The sequence below is a fragment of the Staurois parvus genome, unplaced genomic scaffold (assembly GCF_062004578.1).
Source record: "Staurois parvus isolate SC_StPar_1 unplaced genomic scaffold, SC_StPar_1.0 ptg000605l, whole genome shotgun sequence".
NCBI lineage: Eukaryota > Metazoa > Chordata > Amphibia > Anura > Ranidae > Staurois > Staurois parvus.
The window spans coordinates 1,419,956-1,442,511 of record NW_028318401.1 but is presented as its reverse complement, the minus strand read 5'-3'; the positions used below and the strand labels follow the sequence as shown (position 1 = coordinate 1,442,511).

At 46.9% G+C, this 22,556-nt stretch overlaps 1 protein-coding gene across 1 annotated transcript; it reads left to right on the top strand.

Moving 5' to 3' along the window:
• The first annotated feature begins 19,692 nt into the window (after positions 1 to 19,692).
• Positions 19,693 to 21,414, top strand: LOC149449759 (E3 ubiquitin/ISG15 ligase TRIM25-like). Its single transcript, XM_089692838.1, has one exon. The coding sequence runs from the start codon at positions 19,693 to 19,695 to the stop codon at positions 21,412 to 21,414; it is 1,722 nt and encodes a 573-aa protein (XP_089548964.1).
• Positions 21,415 to 22,556: the final 1,142 nt, after the last annotated feature.

Sequence of the window (22,556 nt, the reverse complement as noted above, 5' to 3'; positions counted from 1 at the left end):
CGAATGTTCATTTACTCAAATTGTTTCTGGGCAAGAGAAGAGCCAACCAGGAATTGGTAAGAACAAACATTGGGAGGTGAGAGAAGGGACAGTTCAGCCATAAGAGGTATCCATGTGGCTATAATATCAGATTCAATAAAATCATGACATTACCCACTTCATGTTTGGACACTTTTACCCCCTTCCTGCCCAGGCCAATTTTCAGCTTTCAGTGCTGTCGACTTTGAATGACAATTGCGCGGTCATGCAACACTGTACCCATATGAATTTAGCATTTTTTTTTTTTTTTTTAGATAGATAAAAACGTTATTTTGGTGGTATTTATTCACCACTGGGATTTTTATTTGTTTGCTATATAAATGAAAAAGTCCAACAAATTTTAAAGTGTCTTCTAAAATTTTGCTAATTAATAATCTCTTCATAAATCTTGGCCAAAATTTATTCAGTTATCTTTATAAAATTTGGGTTATATTTTTTTTTTTTACTAAACAAAAACTAATTTTTCAAAACTTAATTTTTATATTTAACATACTGTCCCTTTAGCAGTACTGTGTCACCATAGTGACACACTACTATTTGTGGGGAGGTGATGAAGATTTACATAGATTGCTTTTACAGCCTTTATGGGTGTAAAAGCAATAATTTCTCCCTCTCTGGCTGCATTCCTGCAGCCATTGAGAAATATTGTTTTAGCTGTGATTGGTCACAGCTTGTCACATGGTTCAAGACTGTTGTGAATAGCCTTGTAGCATGTGACCATTCACAGATTTCACACGTAGTATGCAATAATGTCAAAAGGGACTTCTTGCTTACTACTGTTCATGTGATCACTGATTGGCCAATCAGTGATCACATGAGCGGGATCTCACACAGAGGTCTCGTACAACGATCAGTGTTCCGCTGTATCCACGCACTCCCAGGGAGCATGCACAATCCAAAATGGTGGGCACCGTTTATGAACGGCAACTGGTCCCCGCACTGCCACCATCCTGCTGTTTATATACAGTGGCCGGATGGCAAGTGGTTAAGTATAATTTTGGAGAGGACTCACATCAAGTATTAGCCAAATATCAACCAGTTTCCAATAACATAGGTTATGGATGGTGATTCTCAGGTGGACCATTTAACCTCTTGCCATCTGCCTGCTGTTTATAAACGGCAGGGCGGTGGCACTCCAGGGGCGGGTTGCCGTTCATAAATGGCACCCAACTTTTCTATCTGTGCACGCTCCCTGGGAGCGCGCAGCACCGCAATACTGTGCCCGCTGTGTCCTCCGGACACAGTGAAACACTGATCGTCGACGGGACCTCTGTACGAGGTCCCAATCATGTGATCACTGATTGGCCAATCAGTGATCACGTGCAAAGTAGTAAGCAAGATGTCACTTGTGACATCATTGCTTACTACGTGTGAAATCTGTGAATGATCACAGAGGTCACATGGTACATGGCTATTCACAACAGCCTTGTACCATGTGACAAGGTGTGACCAATCACAGCTCACTCAATGAGCATTTCTCAATGGCTGCAAGAATGCAGACAGAAAAAGAAATGATTGCTTTTACATCCTATATGGGTGTAAAAGCAATCACTGTAAAAAAAAAAAAAAAAAAAAAAAACCTTCATCACCCCCACAAGTAGTACAGTGTAACCATGGTGACACTGTACTGCTAGGGTGACAGAATGTAAAAAAAAAAAGAAAGTTTAAAAAACTTATAATTTTTGGTTATAAACTAATTTGGCTTATTTTTTTTTTACTAAAAATATAACGGAATAAATTGTCAAGATTTATTATAAGAGATTATTTATTTGCAAAATTTTATAAGAAAAAAAACACTTTAAAAATTTTTTGGGACATTTTCATTTACATAGCAAACAAAAATTAAAACCCCAGCGGTGAATAAATACCATCAAAATAAAGCTTTATCTGTCTCAAAAAAAATGGTAAAAAATTCATATGGGTACAGTATTGCATGACCGCGCAATTGTCATTCAAAGTGTGATAGTGCTGAAAGCTGAAAATTGGCCTGGACAGGAAGGGGGTGAAAGTGTCCGGACAGGAAGTGGTTAAAAGATACTAAAATAAAAATGATTTACTAGCAATGCGTACCTACAAATCAGAATGTAAAATGATGAGGTATATTCTGATGGACTGAAACAGCACCTTTGCATCATCTGATAAAGTGCCATGACAAATGTCAGGAACATTCTTCTGAAATAGCAGCCATCTTCATAATTTATAACTGCAGAGATATTTCCCATCTAACAAGGATGGTTCACAATGTCTAACCCAACGCAAACCAATGGACTTTAAGAAGGATATCTATGAAAGCCGCGCTGATATTTCATCATGACAGACTTTCCATGCAATATTAATTACATTTCATAGAAGTCTTCCTGACAGTAAAATCAAAATCTCCATTCATGGAACACGACTGCCTCTAGTGGACAGGTACAATCTAACAATGTATCCTGACTGTCCAAATTGAAAGAGTCAAACTTATACTATGGGGGATCCAACAGACAATGGATCCCCACAGTATTTACACAAAATTAAAAAAAAAATAAAATTGCCAAAAGCCCAAAACAGCCGCTGTAAAAACACCCCGTGTGCAGGAGGACTAAAGATTGACCTAAACTGCAAGTTATTGTGGGTTATTCCTTTGATCGTGTGTAGGAAATACTAATCCCCAGTAATTTGTATTAAAATGCATTTTATTTAATTAGTCAAATTGGAGATATTTGTATATCTGGTAAGAAGTCACATTGTGGTAAAATACTCAGGAAAATGACATTGTGGGGGTAGATTTTATCAAGGGGTCTGTAGTAAAGTGATTTTGCTGTAACGGCTGGAGACATCATAATATACAGGAGTCAGACTCCGCCCACTTCATTAATTATGGATATTGATGACTGTTACACAAAATAAAAAACCACCACATTACCCCAATGAATTTCAAGAACTTGGAGGGGGAGGGGGAGGGTAGGTCTGCTGGGTGTTGTAGTGCAGGGCAGCGATTGTCAGCTGTGAAGTTCCCAAACCCCACATGCTCCCCCCCCCTTCTAACATAAAAAACACCCCCGTTTTAAAAACAAAAAAAACTCCCTCTAAAAAGATGGAGGAGGATGTGGATCCAAAACAGGAAGGGGGGGGGGCAAATTTAGTTGGAGGGGGCACTTTATTTTAATCTTGCCTAGAGGAGTAAATAAAAAACAAGAAATACACCACTGGGTGTGCTGCTGTGTTTTGTTACTGAAAGTTTGTGCATTGTGGGAAAGTTGATGGCAGATTGCAAAACGTTAGAGAGAGAATTGTACAATTATAGAAGTAATGGGGGAATCTAAAGGCCCGTGGCACCAGGCACAGGAGGAGGTGAAATGAAAACTCACTGAGAACAAATACAGCAAGTATGAGGGGAGGGCTGCACTAATATCGCTGTCTGTCAGATGGCTGAGCAATATGAACATTTAAAGCTGCAAAAAGTATCCCTAATAGAGGATCTTGAAATAGCCAGCGGGGATATAACAAGTATAAAATCTTCTGTAATTCTGATTCCAGCCCCCAGAACTAGACATTATAGAGGTTTTTTTCAGCCAGAGTTCTGTGGAACCTTAGAGTTCCTCCAGAGATTGCTATGGGTTCCTCGAGCAAGGAGCTCCCAACCACGACCATCACCAATGTAAAGTCGGCCATAAGTGGATAGATTCTCACATGGTTTAGCAGGGACTGGCCGAGATTCAGTCTATGGGCAGGCTGGTTGTCCTGAAGTAGATCCATTGGTTGACTTCAGCACAAAGAGCCTTAGGGTCCTTTCACACAGGTATTGCAAATTTTTTTCCATCAGTTCAGTCACACACACTTGTCATCTGGACAGATGAAACAGACATAAGGAACAACCATGAGAAAGGGGCCTTAGAAAGTATTATTTTACCAAAAGAATAGTGAATGCTTGGAAGAGACCTCCAGCAGAGGTAGTCATTACCAGGAGGAGGAAGTAGAATTTAACTCAAAATAGGTCAGACTCAAACCATTTAGTCATTTTCTGTTCTGCTTCTATATTTGTACAAAAGGGATGATCATTTTTTAAGAGGACAGAAGCAGCAAAAACTAAAAACCTTTGCAGTTATAATGCCGTGTTCCTATGTGAAACCTCATTGTAAGCAGCTGTGCCAACAATCCAATGAGCAGCAAAAAAAAAAAAAAAAAAAAAAAAAAAAAGTGCACTGAGCTGGATCAAACCACAACCACTAAGCCATATAACCCCTAAAAAGATACACTGAAAATACAATACATAAAAAATATACATAATACAACACATAGAATATACATACACACACACACACACACACACACACACACACACACACACACATATATATATATATATATATAAATAAAAGGGGGGTGCAGGACACATCTTCAAGAGTATTCATAAGTCTTCCCAAACCCAAAGTGGTGCTTCTGTTTTGCAGGAACCACAAATGGGCTCCACAAAGCTGGAAAAAAAAAGTCATCCACCCCAAATTATAACTAGACTTTAGACTAAGGGGCACATGGACGGGTTTTATAGAAAACAGAACATAGTTCCAGCACACTGACCAGCAATCCAATAACATCAAACAGTCCAACCAAATGCTTTAGTCTCCCAACATCCACAAATTTCCCCAGCAGCCTTGCCATGACCACTCTGTATAGCCCAGACTCCAGTCTATGAGCTCCTCCATGTTGGAGGATATATAACAATGGATCAATTGAGGACGGGTGTGTCTAAAGGAAGAGGCTGCCTGCAAAGATACAGGGACATGGAGGAAGCCCAGCAAAGCCCAATGGCAGCTGAAGGCATCTTCAAAGTCAAACAAACAATGTCATCCACCCCAATTTATAACTAGCTTCCAGGTGCCCATGGAAGAGCTTTGCACAACACAAACTCCATTCCCCAGTGCACTCAGCAGCTTGCCAGCAAATAAACAAAAACAAAACAAAACCCACAAAACAAATGACTTATTCCAACAATTTGCATAAAAACAGAGGTTTAGTTGCACAAAATCTCCAAGTATACAGAATATCCACTTGCTGCACAAACCTATCTGGACACTTCTCACATAAATGTAAAAATCAGGGTTTTTTTTCTATAAAATGACTTAGAACCCCAAAACATTATATATTATTTCTAAGCAGAGGCCCTAAGAGAGTAAAATGGTGGGTGTTGCAATTTGTTTTACGTCACACAGTATTTGTGCAGCGGTTTTTCAAACACATTTTTTTGAGGGGGAAAAAAAAACACACTTTAATGAATTTTAATGCACAAAACCCAATATAATAGTCAATTGTGTGGTAAAGGATGGTGTTACACCGAGTAACTAGATATCTGTCACGCTTTACAATTGTGCGCACTCATGGAATGGAGACAAACCGCAGTACTTTATAATCTCCATAGGAAACATTTTAAAAGTCTTTTCAGGTCACCAGTTTAGAGTTACACAGGAGGCTTTATGCTGGAATTATTGCTTTCTCTCTGACGATCACTGCGATACCTCTCATGTGCGGTGTGAACACTGTTTATATATGTGGGCGGGACTTCTGTATGCGTTCACCTTTGTACACAAGCACAGGGGTGCTTTAACCCTTCCCAACTGTGCTATAGCCAAAAGATGGTCCGGAATCATCCAGTTCTGGGAGGGTGTCTATAGATCTCATCACAAATCATGGTAAAGGGCCAATCACAGTGGCCTTTACCATGTGATCAGCTGTGTCCAATCACAGCTGATCACATTGTAAACTCATTTGCTGGTTATCGACAATCTTTTCCATTAACCAGCGATTTTGACGGATATTTACACTGATCATCAGTGCCTGATTATTAGTGCAGCTCAATCAGTACTGCCTTTCAGTACCTCCTCATCAGTGCCTCCTATCAGTACCCATCAGTACCTCCTCATCAGTGCCGCCTATCAGTACCCATCAGTACCTCCTCATCAGTGCCGCCTATCAGTACCTCCTCATCAGTGCCGCCTATCAGTGCCGCCTATCAGTGCCTATCAGTACCTCCTCATCAGTGCCTATCAGTACCTCCTCATCAGTGCCGCCTATCAGTACACATCAGTGCAGCCTCATCAGCAAACATCAATGAGGGAGAAAAATCACTTATTTGTAAAATGTTACAACAGAAACTAAGAAAAAATTTTTGCCAAAATGTTCGGTATTTTTTCATTTGTTTAGAAAAAAATAAAAACAGTGGTGATTAAATACTACCAAAAGAAAGCTGTATCTGTCTAAAAAAAAGTTTATGACTACATTGTTGCAAGGCCCCTTCTTCAGGCATGTGACCTTTTTTTGCATAATATTTTATTGATCAGAATTTAAGAGATTACAAAATACAGTACAAAGAATACAAGATACAAAAATAACTTCGGACAAATCAACAAGAAATTAAAAAAGGAAAAAAAAAAAATCAGATAACTGGGTGTCACGTACCTGATGGGAGACTGAATTGATGAGGTCGGCCTCACTTGTGTCACTAATCCTGAGCCCGCTGAGGTTGGAACAGAAGGCATCTGAGGACCAGGGGGACAAGAGCACCAGGGTTTTGCTTGTGGCTCTTGCAGATGATGACCTTGATAAGCAGGATATCCTCTGATTTGGGTACTGTGGAGATAGACCAGGCAGGTACAGTGGATTGGCAGCTGCACAGCAGAGCCAGGTATGTAGCCAGGACACAGGACTGGAATGGAGTCATAGGATAGCCAGAGTCATAACAGTCGGGCAGCGCAGTACAGGATCAGAAGGAAATGCCAGAGTCAGGAACAGAGCTGAAGTCAGGAACGGGGGGGGCAGGAAAGTACTCAGAGTCGGGTCAGGAACAAGACGGGTCAGAACCAAAGGAAATCGCACAGGAAACAAGCAGGACACGGGGGAAGCTGAAGACCAGTCAGCACTGAATGAGCACCAAGGTGCTCTTTAAATAGCCCTCCCAGCACTGACAGACGCGCCTGGGTCCTAGTGCCCGCCTGCCTGTATGCCTTGTCTGGATCCTGCATATGCGCAGATTCATGTGCTGCGGCGATCTTCTTGTTCCCTGACACTGGGTTTACAATAAACAATGCAAATTAGAAATACAAAAATCTTAACCCTAATGGATAGGAAGATAGAGGACCTCCTTAGGATAATCTAGGAAGCAAGTTCTCCCTCTGTGGCACCAGCCTTGGCAACTGCATGTGTGGCTCACAACCTGGATGTTTGGACTGGCAACTTGGGTCAGCACATTGAGGGGAAAAAAATGTCCTTGTAGGAAATAGTGGATAACCCTTAGCTGGCAACCAAGAATGTGTCTTATAAAACATACACACCCATGAAGTCAGTAAGAGCCTCCACCAGATCAGATCCTTTTCCTAATTTGGCCAGAAGGGCCATCTGGCACAGCATGCAATACACTGGTATTTGTGACTTGGTAAAGGGTGAGATCAGTGGGCACAGCTGCTGGGAATGTGGACAAACAAGGAACAGGACTAGAAGCCAACACTGATGCTGTTACTGCTGAAACCATCATACCCTCATGCTGTGATCCCAGGACACAGCCCAGACACAACCGTCATGGGACAATAAACTACAAAATGGGAATGCCCTGGCAAATAGGGAATGGTTGGAAAGTATCAATCAGTGGAGCCCATCATTTCTCCTCCTAGGTAATAGAGTGTAAAGTTTTCAAAATGATGTTAGTAGGAAAAAAAGAACATGACTACCCATATTCCACGACTACCATGTCATAATATGGCCCTTCATGAAACATGGCACAAATCACATGCTGAAAAGGAGTCATGGGAGTGGCTTACTGAGACGATGACATGGCTGATGGGAGTCTGGATGGAGAACTCAATGGATTTACCTTCTGAAAGAGGGATTCCAGCATACATTGTGCTTGGAGCTCAGTATAGGGAGTGTTTAACCCCGCGGGGTCCCAGGAGGACACATTGTAATGTCAGTGGATACATATTGGGTGAAATAAAGGCTATTTCTGGTAGACATACTACACTATATTCAGCGTTTTCTACATGAATGCGGAGTGGATTGGATCTACATAAAAGTGCCGGCAGAGAGTGGGAAGATCTGGGTACCATGATACCTACCCGGGATACAAGGGAAAAGTCCAGTCTGACCCGTCATTATGGGTCCAACTTGGAGGTGAGCACAGAAGTGTGTTGGAGGTGGAAGAGCACTGAGGGGGGATACAGGAGCACCGGACACTGGTATACAGCAGTGTGACAACACCGCTCCACGGGAAGGTACTGCCGATTTAAAGGGACAGTTCACTATAACTGCCATTGTATGAAGTTGCAGCATTTCTGTTGTATTTCTATCACAAAGCACTGCTGATGTTCTAGAATTTATGGGGTTTATATGTCCTTATCGGAATAGATGATGAGTAGCATATATTGACCATCACAAGCACAGAAGAGTGTTCCTGATTGTCACTACTGAAAGACGCACTTAGGAGGATGCAGGTAACACAACAAGCGCCATTCTATTCATCTCATTGCTGCGCTGCATTTTATTACTATTGGACTTTGTTATATGTGGGAACACATCACATGCTAGCTGCACATTCATTAGGAGGCATTTATTGTGCTGAAGGTTTTCTATACAGGGAGGCAGCTTACTCCAGTCCAGCAGTGTTCATTTCATCCACAAAAACATTTGTGTCATAATTCTCATGAGCGGCATATTTCCAGTGACGGAAATGAAATGAAAATTACCCCATATTTATGTCAATTGATGAAAACTATGAGGAAAAACAATTCCATTTTCATCAACAAACGAAAACGGAATGAAAATGTGAGGGAGGGATGTTTACCAATGTGGACTTCCAGTTTCCTTGGAGCTCCGTCTGTAAAGCCCATGAGGGCTTCCCCTCCCAGCAACCAAGGTAGTGACTGTAGCATGCTTAGTGGTGTGGGGTGCTTAGCACTGTGTGCATTACAGGCCTCCTCAGACGACCATCCAGAAGACTGTGTGCATTACAGGCCTCCTCAGACCATCATCCAGAGCACTGTGTGCATTACAGGCCTCCTCAGTTGACCATCCAGAACACTGTGTGCATTACAGGCCTCCTCAGACCATCATCCAGAGCACTGTGTGCATTACAGGCCTCCTCAGATGACCATCCAGAGCACTGTGTGCATTACAGGCCTCCTCAGATGACCATCCGGAGCACTGTGTGCATTACAGGCCTCCTCAGATGACCATCCAGAAGACTGTGTGCATTACAGGCCTCCTCAGACCATCATCCAGAGCACTGTGTGCATTACAGGCCTCCTCAGTTGACCATCCAGAACACTGTGTGCATTACAGGCCTCCTCAGACCATCATCCAGAGCACTGTGTGCATTACAGGCCTCCTCAGGTGACCATCCGGAGCACTGTGTGCATTACAGGCCTCCTCGGGTGACCATCCGGAGCACTGTGTGCATTACAGGCCTCCTCAGGTGACCATCCGGAGCACTGTGTGCATTACAGGCCTCCTCAGATGACCATCCAGAGCACTGTGTGTATTACAGGCCTCCTCAGACCACCATCCGGAGCACTGTGTTCATTACAGGCCTCCTCAGACCACCATCCAGAGCACTGTGTGCATTACAGGCCTCCTCAGACCACCATCCAGAGCACTGTGTGCATTACAGGCCTCCTCAGACCACCATCCAGAGCACTGTGTGCATTACAGGCCTCCTCAGACCACCATCCAGAACACTGTGTGTATTACAGGCTTCCTCAGACCACCATCCGGAGCACTGTGTTCATTACAAGCCTCCTCAGACCACCATCCGGAGCACTGTGTGCATTACAGGCCTCCTCAGATGACTATCCGGAGCACTGTGTGCATTACAGGCCTCCTCAGATGACCATCCAGAGCGCTGTGTGCATTACAGGCCTCCTAATACCACTGTCCAGAGCATTGTCTGTATTACAAGCCCTCTCAGACCACCGGCCAGAGCACTGTGCGTTACAAGCCTCCTCAGATCAGGTGGTCTGAGAGGACTGTTATGCCCACAGTGCTTCGGACTGTAGTCTGAGGAGGCTTGTAATACACACAGTGCTCTGGTTGGTCTGAGGAGACCTGTAATGCACAGTGCTCTTGGTGGTCTGAGGAGGTCTGGAATGCACACAGTTCTCTGGTTGGTCTGAGGAGGTCTGTAATGCATACAGTTCTCTGGTTGGTCTGAGGAGACCCTGAATGCACACAGTGCTCTGGGTGGTCTGAGGAGGTCCTGAATGCACACAGTATTAGGCACACCACACCACTAAGCACACTACGGTCAATACTTTGCTTGCTGGGAGGGGAAGCACTCATGGGATTTACAGGTGGAGCTTCAAGGACCCCAGAAGTCCCCATAGGTAAATGTCCCTCCCTCACATTTTCATTACCTTTTCATTCATTGGTGAAAATTAAATTGATTTTCCTCATAGTTTTCCTCCATTGATGAATATGTCGGGTCATTTTCATTTTGTTTTCATCATTGGAAAAATGCTGCTGAGGAAAATTATGGGTGAAAATGTTTTTGTTGATGAAATTACCACTGCATGCTGGGATTATTTTCCTTGCACCTGATTGGATGCTTTTCACAAAGTGAAGCTTCACCACATTCACTAAGCTCTGGGGAAAATGAGGGAACTGCACTTGCAGAGTGCCCAGTCTATTTGCCTTTGGTATGCTGTGTGCCCCCCCCTTCCTGCTGTCCCTTCACCCCTCCCTCCCCCCTTGCAGACTCCTCACATCCTGTCACAGCCTACTTCAAAAGGCTGTACAGGATGGGAGGAAGCGGCCCCTGTGGTGCGGGTCTCACCTCTCCCAGCAATGTCACTGGAGAGTCACGTCCCCCCACCAGGAGAGCCCTGGCACAGGCCGCTGGGATGTCTCAGCGTGCCCCCCCCCCAATGGGCGCACCATGGGCACAAGGCTTCCAACACTCTGCGCTCACCAGAGACAAAGGCCACGCTCACGAGAGCACGGCCCGAGTCAGGGAGGCGTGCCTTTTTGCCCCGGAAACGCGGCGCTGGGCCAATGTTGCCAGGGCAACCGGGAAGCATCCTACTCCAGCTTTAAAAAAGTCAGAGCGGAACCCAGCCTGTGCCTTTCTTCCCGCTGGTTTCTGGATCTCCTGCCGGGAGGTCTGGGCTGAGGCCAGACCCCAGTAGCCATCCCCACTGAGCACTCTGCCAATCCCTGTGCCCAGAAATACTCTGCTGTCACTGGTGCTCAGAAATACTCTGCTGTCGCTGGTGCCAAGAAATACTCTGCTGTCGCTGGTGCTCAGAAATACTCTGCTGTTGCTGTGTGCCCAGAAATACTCTGCTGTCACTGTGTTCCCAGAAATACTCTGCTGTCACTGTGGGCCCAGAAATACTCTGCTGTCACTGTGGGCCCAGAAATACTCTGCTGTCGCTGTGTTCCCAGAAATACTCTGCTGTCGCTGGTGCTCAGAAACACTCTGCTGTCACTGGTGCCCAGAAATACTCTGCTGTCACTGTGGGCCCAGAAATACTCTGCTGTCACTGTGTTCCCAGAAATACTCTGCTGTTGCTGTTTTCCCTGAAATACTCTGCTGTCACTGTGGGCCCAGAAATACTCTGCTGTTGCTGGTGCTCAGAAACACTCTGCTGTCACTGTGGGCCCAGAAATACTCTGCTGTCACTGTGTTCCCAGAAATACTCTGCTGTTGCTGTGTTCCCAGAAATACTCTGCTGTCACTGTGTTCCCAGAAATACTCTGCTGTCGCTGGTGCTCAGAAACACTCTGCTGTCACTGGTGCCCAGAAATACTCTGCTGTCACTGTGGGCCCAGAAATACTCTGCTGTCGCTGGTGCTCAGAAATACTCTGCTGTTGCTGTGTTCCCAGATATACTCTGCTGTCGCTTTGTGCCCAGAAATACTCTGCTGTCGCTGTGTGCCCAAAAATACTCTGCTGTCGCTGTGTGCCCAGAAATACTCTGCTGTCGCTGTGTGCCCAAAAATACTCTGCTGTAGCTGTGTGCCCAGAAATACTCTGCTGTCGCTGGTGCCCAGAAATACTCTGCTGTCACTGTGTTCCCAGAAATACTCTGCTGTCGCTGGTGCCAAGAAATACTCTGCTGTCACTGTGTTCCCAGAAATACTCTGCTGTCACTGTGTTCCCAGAAATACTCTGCTGTCACTGTGGGCCCAGAAATACTCTGTTGTCGCTGTGTGCCAAGAAATACTCTGCTGTCACTGTGTTCCCAGAAATACTCTGCTGTCAATGTGGGCCCAGAAATACTCTGCTGTCGCTGTGTTCCCAGAAATACTCTGCTGCCGCTGTGTTCCCAGAAATACTCTGCTGCCGCTGTGTTCCCAGAAATACTCTGCTGCCGCTGTGTTCCCAGAAATACTCTGCTGTCGCTGGTGCCCAGAAATACTCTGCTGCCGCTGTGTTCCCAGAAATACTCTGCTGCCGCTGTGTTCCCAGAAATACTCTGCTGTCGCTGGTGCCCAGAAATACTCTGCTGTCACTGTGGGCCCAGAAATACTCTGTTGCCGATTCCTGTGCCCAGAAATACTCGGCTGGAAGTACCTGCTGTGTGTCCAGAAATACTTGTTGGATTACCCGCTGTGTGACAAGGAGTATCATTGCCTGCTGCCGGCTGTGTGTGCCAGAGGTGACCCCTGCCAGAACTGTGAGTGTGCACCCCCCCCTTGTTTGCCCTGCCTGGACTATCCGTGAATCTCCCTGTTTGCCCTGCCTGGACTATCCGTGAACCACCCCGTTTGCCCTGCCTGGACTATCCGGGAATCCCTCAATTTGCCCTATCGTGGGCCGGATTACAATTATTATTATTCACTCTCTTGGCCCCCGAGATTCTGCTCTCTCCTCTTTCTGTAGGGGTCCCTCAAGGTTCTGTCCTTGGACCCCTACTCTTCTTAACCTCGGAAACTACTAAGCAACTTACTCACACCCTTGTTATCTCTCGCCTTGACTATTGTAACTCCCTCCTCAGCGGCTGACCTCATCGCAGGCTATCCCCTCTTCAGTCAATCATGAATGCTGCTGCCAGACTCATCCACCTTACTAACTGTTCTGTATCTGCCACCCCTCTCTGCCAATCACTCCACTGGCCTCTATTCAGTGTCCTCCACCCCTCTCTGCCAATCCCTCCACTGGTCTCCATTCAGTGTCCTCCACCCCTCTCTGCCAATCCCTCCACTGACCTCCATTCAGTGTCCTCCATCCCTCTCTGCCAATCCCTCCACTGGCCTCCACTCAGCGTCCTCCACCCCTCTCTGCTAATCCCTCCACTGGCCTCCACTCAGCGTCCTCCACCCCTCTCTGCCAATTCTTTCACTGGCCTCCACTCAGCGTCCTCCACCCCTCTCTGCCAATCCCTCCACTGGCCTCCACTCAGTGTCCTCCACCCCTCTTCCAATCCCTCCACTGGCCTCCACTCAGTGTCCTCCACCTCTCTTCCAATCCCTCCACTGGCTTCCCATTGCCCAACGGATAAAATTCAAAACATTAACAATAACATATAAAGCCATTTATAACTCTGCCCCAAATTATATCAGCAATCTTGTCTCCAAATATCACCCAAACTGTACTCTCCGCTCCTCGCATGACCTCCTACTCTCTAGCTCCCTTGTCTCCTCCTCCCATGCTTGTCTCCAGGACTTCTCCAGAGCTTCCCCCATCCTCTGGAATTCTCTACCCCAATCTATCAGACTATCGCCTACTCTGCTCACTTTTAGGCAATCTCTGAAAACCTCTATCTTCAGGGAAGCCTATCCTGCCCTCACCTAATGCTGGAATCCTCTACTCTACCTACCAGTCCATCCCCCACAGTTACTACTATTTGTACCACCAGCCCCTCCCTCTTAGATTGTAAGCTCCCAGGATCAGGCCCTCCTATCTCTCTTGTATTGAACTGTATTGTTGCTGTATTGTCTCCCGTTATATTGTAAAGTGCTGAGCAAACTGTTGGTGCCATAAATCCTGTATAATAATAATAATCAGGACTGAGGAATAGGATAGGCAGCATAGGCAGTCTTCAAGGGATCCCAGATCCCTAACAAATGGAATCAGTTACATCAGCATCAGGGACAAGATAGTTGCTGTTGATCCAGGACTGATTCATGTTGATAAATGTCAGCTGGTCAGCGGAGTCTGTGGACAGACGCACTCTTTTATCCGTCACAAAACCTCCAGCAGCACTGAATGTCCGTTCGGAAAGCACGCTGGGTGCAGGACAGGTCAGTAGCTGGATGGCATATTGAGCAAGTTCTGGCCAGTGATCCATCCTCAAGACCCAGTAACCCAGTGGATGTTCAGTTGGAAAGGTCTCCAAGTCTGCTCTTGTCCCTAGATAATCCTGCACCATATGATGCAGACCCTGCCAATGGGTGCTTAAACCTAACATCCCTGTACACAAGACTAATGCCAGCCATAGACAGTTAAAAAATCGTCTGATTTTTAATCCAAAAGAATAATCGGCGGATTTTCGCTCTGTTAGTGGGTTAATTGGTCAGCCAATTTTCAGGTATTTTGCACTTTTGGATTATCGGTCATGTTGGAAAATTTGTGTAAAACAGACGATTTTAGCGGCAATGATGGCCAAATCGGACGATCGTTTTAACGAAAAAAAATATGCTCATGAGCCGTGACCTGCAAGGAACAGAAGTTTGGCTGTTATATGGGGTTATCTTCATGACTTAGTCAGCCGATTTGTGTAAGTGGTGGTGGTAACGTCAGCTTAACGAACAACTGATTTCTCATTTATAGTTCGAAAAAGCAGCCTATTTTTGACCCGTCTGTGGCCTGTACAAAGAACTGTTTGAAGGCTGTGACCCCGCCCTGTCTGTGACCCCGCCCCAGCTGTGACCCCGCCTCATCTGTGACCCCACCCTGGCTGTGGCCCCGCCCCAGCTGTGACCTCCCTCCATGAGCTGATCTAAATTTATAACACAACACAACTCTTCTCCGCCCCAATTAGGAACTGATAAGGATCACATGAATTGGGGGGATGTTTCTCCAACACAGACCAGAGTGAAGAGCAACAAGAGGTGAGAATCAACCAACACAAACAGACCAAAATATATACACTATTTGTTCTGAGGTTTGTAGAAGTCTATGCGTTGCTGAAGTTCCAGTTTGGAGTGGAGATGAGAGCAGCAATTTCCCCAGAGATAGCAGAGGTCTATGCGTTGCTGAAGTTCCAGTTTGGAGTGGAGATGAGAGCAGCAATTTCCCCAGAGATAGCAGAAGTCTATGCGTTGCTGAAGTTCCAGGTTGGAGCGGAGATGAGAGCAGCAATTTCCCCAGAGATAGCAGAAGTCTATGCGTTGCTGAAGTTCCAGTTTGGAGTGGAGATGAGAGCAGCAATTTCCCCAGAGATGGCAGAAGTCTATGCGTTGCTGAAGTTCCAGTTTAGACTTCCACTGATTATGGTCGCTGCCAACAATTGTTTGGTTTAGGGCCCCACCAACACTCAAGGCACTATTTTATTTATTTTGTACCCTTTACTCATTCACAAGGGGGGGCAGCATCAGGGCGCCCCCTTTTATATAAAGGGGTACACTTTTGCTAATGACTCCCCTGCCCGCAGACCCCCACCAGGCCAGGATTGTGGGGAAGAGGCCCTTGTCCCCATGCTGAGAGCACATGGCCTGGTAAGGCCCAGGGAGGGGAGGGCCGCTCGTTCATCCCCCCCCCCCTTTCTGGCCTGCCAGGCCTGCGTTCGGATAAAGGGTCTGGTAGGAGGTTAGGAGGGACCCCACACTTTTTCCACCTATTTTTTGGGGGGTGGGGTTCCCCTTAAGGCCTAAAGTGCTTGGTATGGCTTTTAGGGGGAACCTCATGCACATTAAAAAATAAATTTCACTTTGGGGTCCTTCCTAACCTTCCCACCAGACCCAAAGGGTCTGGTAACGATTAGTGGGGACCCCACACTTTTTTTTAATATAAATGTCAGTCATGCTGCGGCAGGCTCTATACATTGTACAGATGTGCAACTTTGCAGGTAGTTTATGGGGACCCCCCAGGAATGATAATAAAGTTTTTAATTTGTTTTGTTTTTTTTACTTTAAGCAATGAAAAAATGACTGTCCTTTTAAAACGGTACTTTTTGAAAAATGTTTTCACCGGTTCCTGTCCCTCAGGGCCGTCCCCGAGTCCCCATACCTCTTCTGGGGCCAATAACTGGCATAAAAGCCTTCAGAATGGTCACTTTTCAATGTACAACTTCCAGTCCCATAGACTTGCATTGAGTTCAAAGATGGCGGTTCAACTTTCCTCAAGTTTGAATGTTTGACCGCGAACTGAACAGGGGGGTGTTGGACCCGTCACTACTTATTACATGTCTGTGTCCTTCTGTACAAGAATTCTAAGTCCTCATGCACACGGGACGTTGTTACAGCGGCTGTTTTTGGCTTTTGATGATTTTTTTCTCCATCCAGTAAACCCCCCAGCATGTTCTCCTCGGTGTCCATACACACAGAGACTGGAATCAGCGTTTTCTGGCTGGAAATAAAATCAGAACTAGCGGGCTTCTAGATAAATGTTTTAGCTGTAAACACGCTCTAATGCTGAAAAACGTAGAAAAATGCAGTAAATTGCAGCAAACCAGTGTTTTTTGAACTTTTTTTTTTTACCAAAAAAACCTTGAAAAACAGCAAAACGTTGCTAAATGCTAATGCAAAAACGCTAAAAAACTCCGGTATTTAAAGTGACTTTACACCGCTAATGTTACCAGCGTTATCACCCCCCCCCCCAGTGTGCATGGAGCCTTCTAGCTATGTGTCTCAGTCCCAGCCTCCCCCTGTGTAGGAATGTACACCTCGCCCCGTGTAGGAATGTACACCTCGCCCCGTGTAGGAGGGTACAGAACGGGTCACACTGGTTATTATTATTATTAATTATTATTACATGGAGTTTATATAGCGCCAAAGGGTTTGTTCAGCGCTGTACAATATAGGGGGGGACAATACATGGCACAGTACAACAATAACAAACAACGTACGAGGGGTAAGAGGGCCCTACTCTTTCAAGCTTACAATCTAGGAGGGAGGGGGTAGTGGTACAGTAGGGAGTGGCTGTGGGGAATGGAGTGGTGGGAGGAATGAGGGAGAATGGCCGTTAGGTGAGGGTGGGGTAGGCTTCCCTGAAGAGATGGGTTTTGAGGGAGCGCCTGAATGTGGGGGGGAAGGCGACAGTCTGGATTGGGGCAGTGAGTTCCAGAGGATGGGGGAGGACCTGGAGAAGTCTTGCAGTCGTGCATGGGAGGCGGAGACCAGGGAGCAGGATAGAAGGAGGTCCAGTGAGGAGCGAAGGGTACGGGTAGGGCGGTACTTGGGGATCAGGTTGGTGAGGTAGTCAGGGGCAGTGTTGTGAACGGCTTTGTAGGTCAGGGTTAGAAGTTTAAATTTGATGCGTTGGGCAATTGGGAGCCACTGGAGGGAGAGGCAGAGGGGGGTGGCAGAGGTGGAGCGGTTGGTGAGGTGGATGAGTCTAGCCGCTGAGTTCAGGATGGTCTGAAGCGGGGAGAGCTTGCACTGGGGTAGGCCGGTGAGGAGGGAGTTGCAGTAGTCCAGGCGTGAGATAATCAGGGAGTGTACGAGTAGTTTAGTGGTGTCTGGGGTAAGGGAGGTGCATATTTTGGCGATGTTGCGGAGGTGGAGCCTGCATGTGTTTGTAAGTGATTTGACATGAGGTTGGAAGGAGAGATTCGAGTCAAGAATGACGCCAAGGACTTTGGCTTGCGGGGCGGGAATGATAGTGGAGTTGTTGGTGATGATGGATAGGATGGGGGGAGGGGGTGTGGGCAGGGGGAAAGACGAGGGGCTCTGTTTTGGAGAGGTTAAGCTTGAGGAAATGTAGCGACATCCAGTCTGAGATGTCGTTTAGGAGGTGAGTGATGCGGGCGGAGATAGTGGGGGTGAGGTGGGGGGTGAAGAGGTAAATTTGAGTGTCGTCAGCGTAGAGGTGGTAGTTGAAGCCGTGGGAGTGTATGAGTTTGCCCAGGGAGGAGGTGTAGATGGAGAAGAGAAGGGGTCCAAGGACAGAGCCTTGGGGGACCCCAACAGAGAGGGGGAGGTGGCACCGTTGTAGGTGACGCTGAAGGAGCATAGGGATAGGTAGGATGAGAACCAGGAGAGAGCGGTATCTCTGAAGTCAAGGGAGAGTAGTTTATTAAGGAGGAGGGGGTGGTCAACTGTGTTGAAGGCCGCGGAGAAGTCCAGGAGAAGGAAGACAGAGTAGTCGCCCTTGGCTTTGGCGTTTAGAAGGTCGTTAGTGATTTTGAGTAGGGCAGTTTCAGTGGAGTGTAGGGGACGGAAGCCGGACTGTAATGGGTCAAGGAGGTTCTTGTCAATAAGGTGGGCGCTTAGGCGATCAAAGACTATGTACTCAAGGAGCTTGGAGGTGAGTGGCAGCAGGGAGATGGGTCTGAGGTTGTTGGGGTCCGCGGGATCCAGGGAGGGCTTTTTGAGGATGGGGGAGATATGCTCGTACTTTAGGGGGGAGGGGAATGCGCCAGTAGAGAGGGAGAGATTGAAGATGTGGGTGAGGGAGTGGATGAGGGAAGAGGGGGGTGACCGGAGGAGTTGAGAGGGGATAGGGTCCAGGGGGCAGGTAGTGAGGCAGGCTTCTGAGAGGACCTTGGCAACTTCCTCAGTGGTGACAGGGCTGAGGGAGTGCAGTGCAGGGGGGGTTATGGTGGGCGGGGCCTTGGGAGAGGTGGGAGGCAGTGCGGTTGTGAGGGAAGAGGAGGAGGGAGATGAGGGGGTGATGGGGGGGAGGCTAGGTGGGGAGGTATATTGCGAGTTGACAATGTCCTTACGCATAGCGTCAATCTTGTTGTGGAAATGGGTGGCAATCTCGTGGGCAGTGAGTGAGGTACTGAGCGGAGGAGGGAGGGGAGAGAGCAGGGAGTTGAAGGAGGAGAAGAGTCGGCGAGGGCAGGAGGAGAGGGTGTTGATCAGGTTAACAAAGTAGGCCTGCTTGGTGGCGTGGAGGGAGGAGGTGTAAGTGAGGAAGGCAGATTTGTAGAGGGAGAATGCATGAGGGGACCTGGTTTTGCGCCATAGTCTCTCTAGCATGCGACTGCGACGTTTGGGGCATTTAGTGCTGTCATTCTGCCATGGTTGAAGTGGCCTAGGGTTGATGATGCGTGTTAGGGGTGCCAGAGAGTCTAGGGCAGCTGACAGTGAGTCGTTGTACAAGGTGGTGGCTATGTCAGGACATGACAGTGAGAGGATGCTGGTGGAGGAATTGGGAAGTATCCGGGTTGTTGTCATTGATGGGGATATTGAAGTCCCCAAGGATGATGGTCGGTAGCTCAGAGGAGAGGAAGAAGGGAAGCCAGGCGGTGAAGTTGTCCAGGAAGAGGGGTATGGACCCAGGAGGTCTGTAGATCACTGCGATCCTTTAGGGGGCTGGGTGAGAAGAGTTGGATGCAGTGCGCCTCAAAGGAGATAAAGGATAGAGAGGGTGGGTTAGGGAGAACCAGGAAGGTGCTCAGCGGTGATAGGAGCAAGCTGACACCACCTCCTCTGCGATCGCTCAGTCTTGGCGAATGGGTCCAGATGAGACCTCCATGGGTGAGTGCCACAGGGGAAGTGGAGTCAGTGGCCTGTACCGTATCCAGGTTTTGGTATGGAGTGTAAGACTTTCACTTTCATTTCTCTCTTCCGCTCTCAGCGATGGCGTCTTCTGATCTGAGGAAGGAGCTGGAATGTTCCATCTGTCTGGAATTTTATACAGATCCTGTAACCCTGAGATGTGGACACAACTTCTGTCGGGACTGTATTGGCCGTGTGTTGGATACACAGAAGGGGTCTGGAGGTTATTCCTGTCCTGAATGTAATCAAAGCTTCAAGAAACGTCCTGTCCTTCAGAAGAATTGGAAGCTACGTAATATAGTGGAGAACTTCCAGTCTACCCATCCAGAGCAGCAGGAGTCCGGGGTCTTCTGTACTCGCTGTATTCACACTCCTGTACCGGCTGTGAAATCCTGTCTGATGTGTAAAGCTTCTCTGTGTGACAACCACCTGAGAGTCCACAGCAAGTCACCAGAACACGTCCTATGTGATCCCACTACTTCCCTGAAGGACAGGAAATGCTCCATCCATAAGAAGATCTTGGAGTATTACTGCACTGAGGACTCCACCTGTATCTGTGTGTCCTGCAGCCTGGATGGAGAACATCGGGGACACCAGGTGGAGATTCTGGAGCAGGCCTCTGAGATGAAGAAGAAGAAACTGAGGAATGTTCTGCAGAAACTGATGACAGAGAGAGCGGAGACGGAGAAAAGAGTCCAGAGTCTGCAGGAACGCAGGAGGAAAGTACAAGGAAAAGCATATGATGAAACCAAGAGAGTCCCTGCCTTGTTCAGAGACCTCAGGAGACGTCTGGAAGACCTGGAGAAAAGAGTCCTGAGGGACATCTCCAGGTGGGCAGAGCGGGTCTCCCGTCCCATGTTTTATTATATTCGGGATCTGGAAATAAAGAAGGAGGAGCTGTCCAGGAAGATGAGGGACATTGAGGAGCTGTGTAACATGACGGATCCACTGACTGTCCTACAGGAATCAGACACAGGTGACTTGTGTGATACTGAGGGTGGAGATGAGGACAGAGAGAGACATGAGAACCTCCTCCATGATGGAGGGGATGGGGATGTGGGGGGGATCTTACACACATTACACACGGGTTTATCTGATATCATGTCTGGGGTCAATGTACAGAAATGTACAGGCACACATGTTGCTCCACATTCTACTACAAAGGGCAAAGGTCCCATCAATGCTCCACCATCCAGGCCAGACCCCCAACCCTCCCCCACTGGAGGACCAAATATTGGGGCTGTACAGCAAACATGGGGGGTGTCAGGGGTTACAGACATATTACTGGATGTGAGGACAGCTGGTAATCATCTACATATATCAGATGACGGGAAAACTGCATCCTGGTCATCATCACATCAGAATCAGCCAGAAACACCAGAGAGGTTCCAGGATTGTCCTCAGGTGATGAGCAGTCAGAGCTTCTCCTCCGGGAGACATTACTGGGACGTGGATGTCGGGGGGTCAGAGTACTGGAGAGTCGGGATGTGTTACACCAATATAGACAGGAGAGGAGGTCAGTCAGTGATTGGATGTAATAAGAAGTCCTGGGGGTTGGAGGTGTTGTGGAATGATGAGTACTCAGTGATACATGACAGTAATAGGACCCCATTCCCCGGCGGTGTCTCCAGTACCAGAGTCAGGATAGATCTGGATTATGAGGCCGGGCAGATCTCCTTCTATGATCTGTGTGACCCGATCCGACACCTCCACACCATCACCACCACCTTCACTCAGCCCCTCCATGCTGGGGTAGGTGTATGGGTAGGTTGTATAAACATATGTGGGAGGAGCCAGGAGTGAGAGATCCGCCCAGAGACATCACAAGGGGGATGATCTGATTGGTGATTGGTGCAATACTCAGCCAATAGGAGGAAGGGCAGGAAACAGGAGTGAGTTGTGGAGAAAGCTGCAGGTTCCGGGGCTGTCATCTTCATCCTAAACCTCACTTCACTTCCTAGTGTGTCACTGACCAGGAACAAGCATGCAGGAGGTCCGAGTGTTCTGCCTTCACTGGCTGATTGCTTGTTGTGGATCAGTGACACCCTAAGTAGTGTAGCCTGGATGGAGATGATAGCCCTGGAGCCGACACCTTCCCAGTGTATCTGTAGCCACAATGTGTGTTTTCAGTTTTGGATGGAGTGTGGAAGGATTAGAGCCCCTGTCAGTTTTTCCTGCTATCCAGGACTCTGTCAGAATGGTTTCCTTTCACTTCCTGTCCTGCTGATAACAATTTCCCCGACAGGAAGTGAGGGGAAGTCTCTCTGTATTGGAGCCCTGCATAGCAGGACCATCCTGGCTAGACATGAGCACCACCAACACATTTCTTTTCCTTCACTTCCTTTCATTTCATTTCCCTCCATTTTCCGGTTTTGGAATTTGTTTAGTTTTGTTTTGTTTCAAATTCAGAAAATTCAAATCTAATTCAAAAAGTATTGAATCAGCATTCAGATGTATTCTATTCAAAATTCTAATGTTGGAAAACTGCTATATTCGTTGTATTCTATTCAACTAAATTCAGAAATATAAAGTAATAAATTTGAGAAAATTTATTCTAAACGAAATTTGAATTTCAGAGCTCAGTTATATTCTATTTAGTCTTTTCTTTTATTTCATATTCCTTTCTATTTTATCCTTTTATTTTATATTCTATTCTATCTTACTCTATTATTTTTTCATTTATTCTGAACTTTGATTTGGAATGTAAGGAAGAGCACCTGCCTAGTCCTAGTCCTGGGAGACAATGTATGTCGCAGGATTGGTTTGCTCTCGGTGTCTCACCTGAGGCCACGCCCATCTCTGGGTGTATGGAGGGCGTACAGCCACTGGAATGCTCCACACAGAACCCCGCCCCTCCTCTCTAATCCAAGCTAAGACTCCGCCTCCCTCCATTCTGAGATGGATCTTTGTAACGATCGATGTGCACCCAGCATGCTGATCCTTCC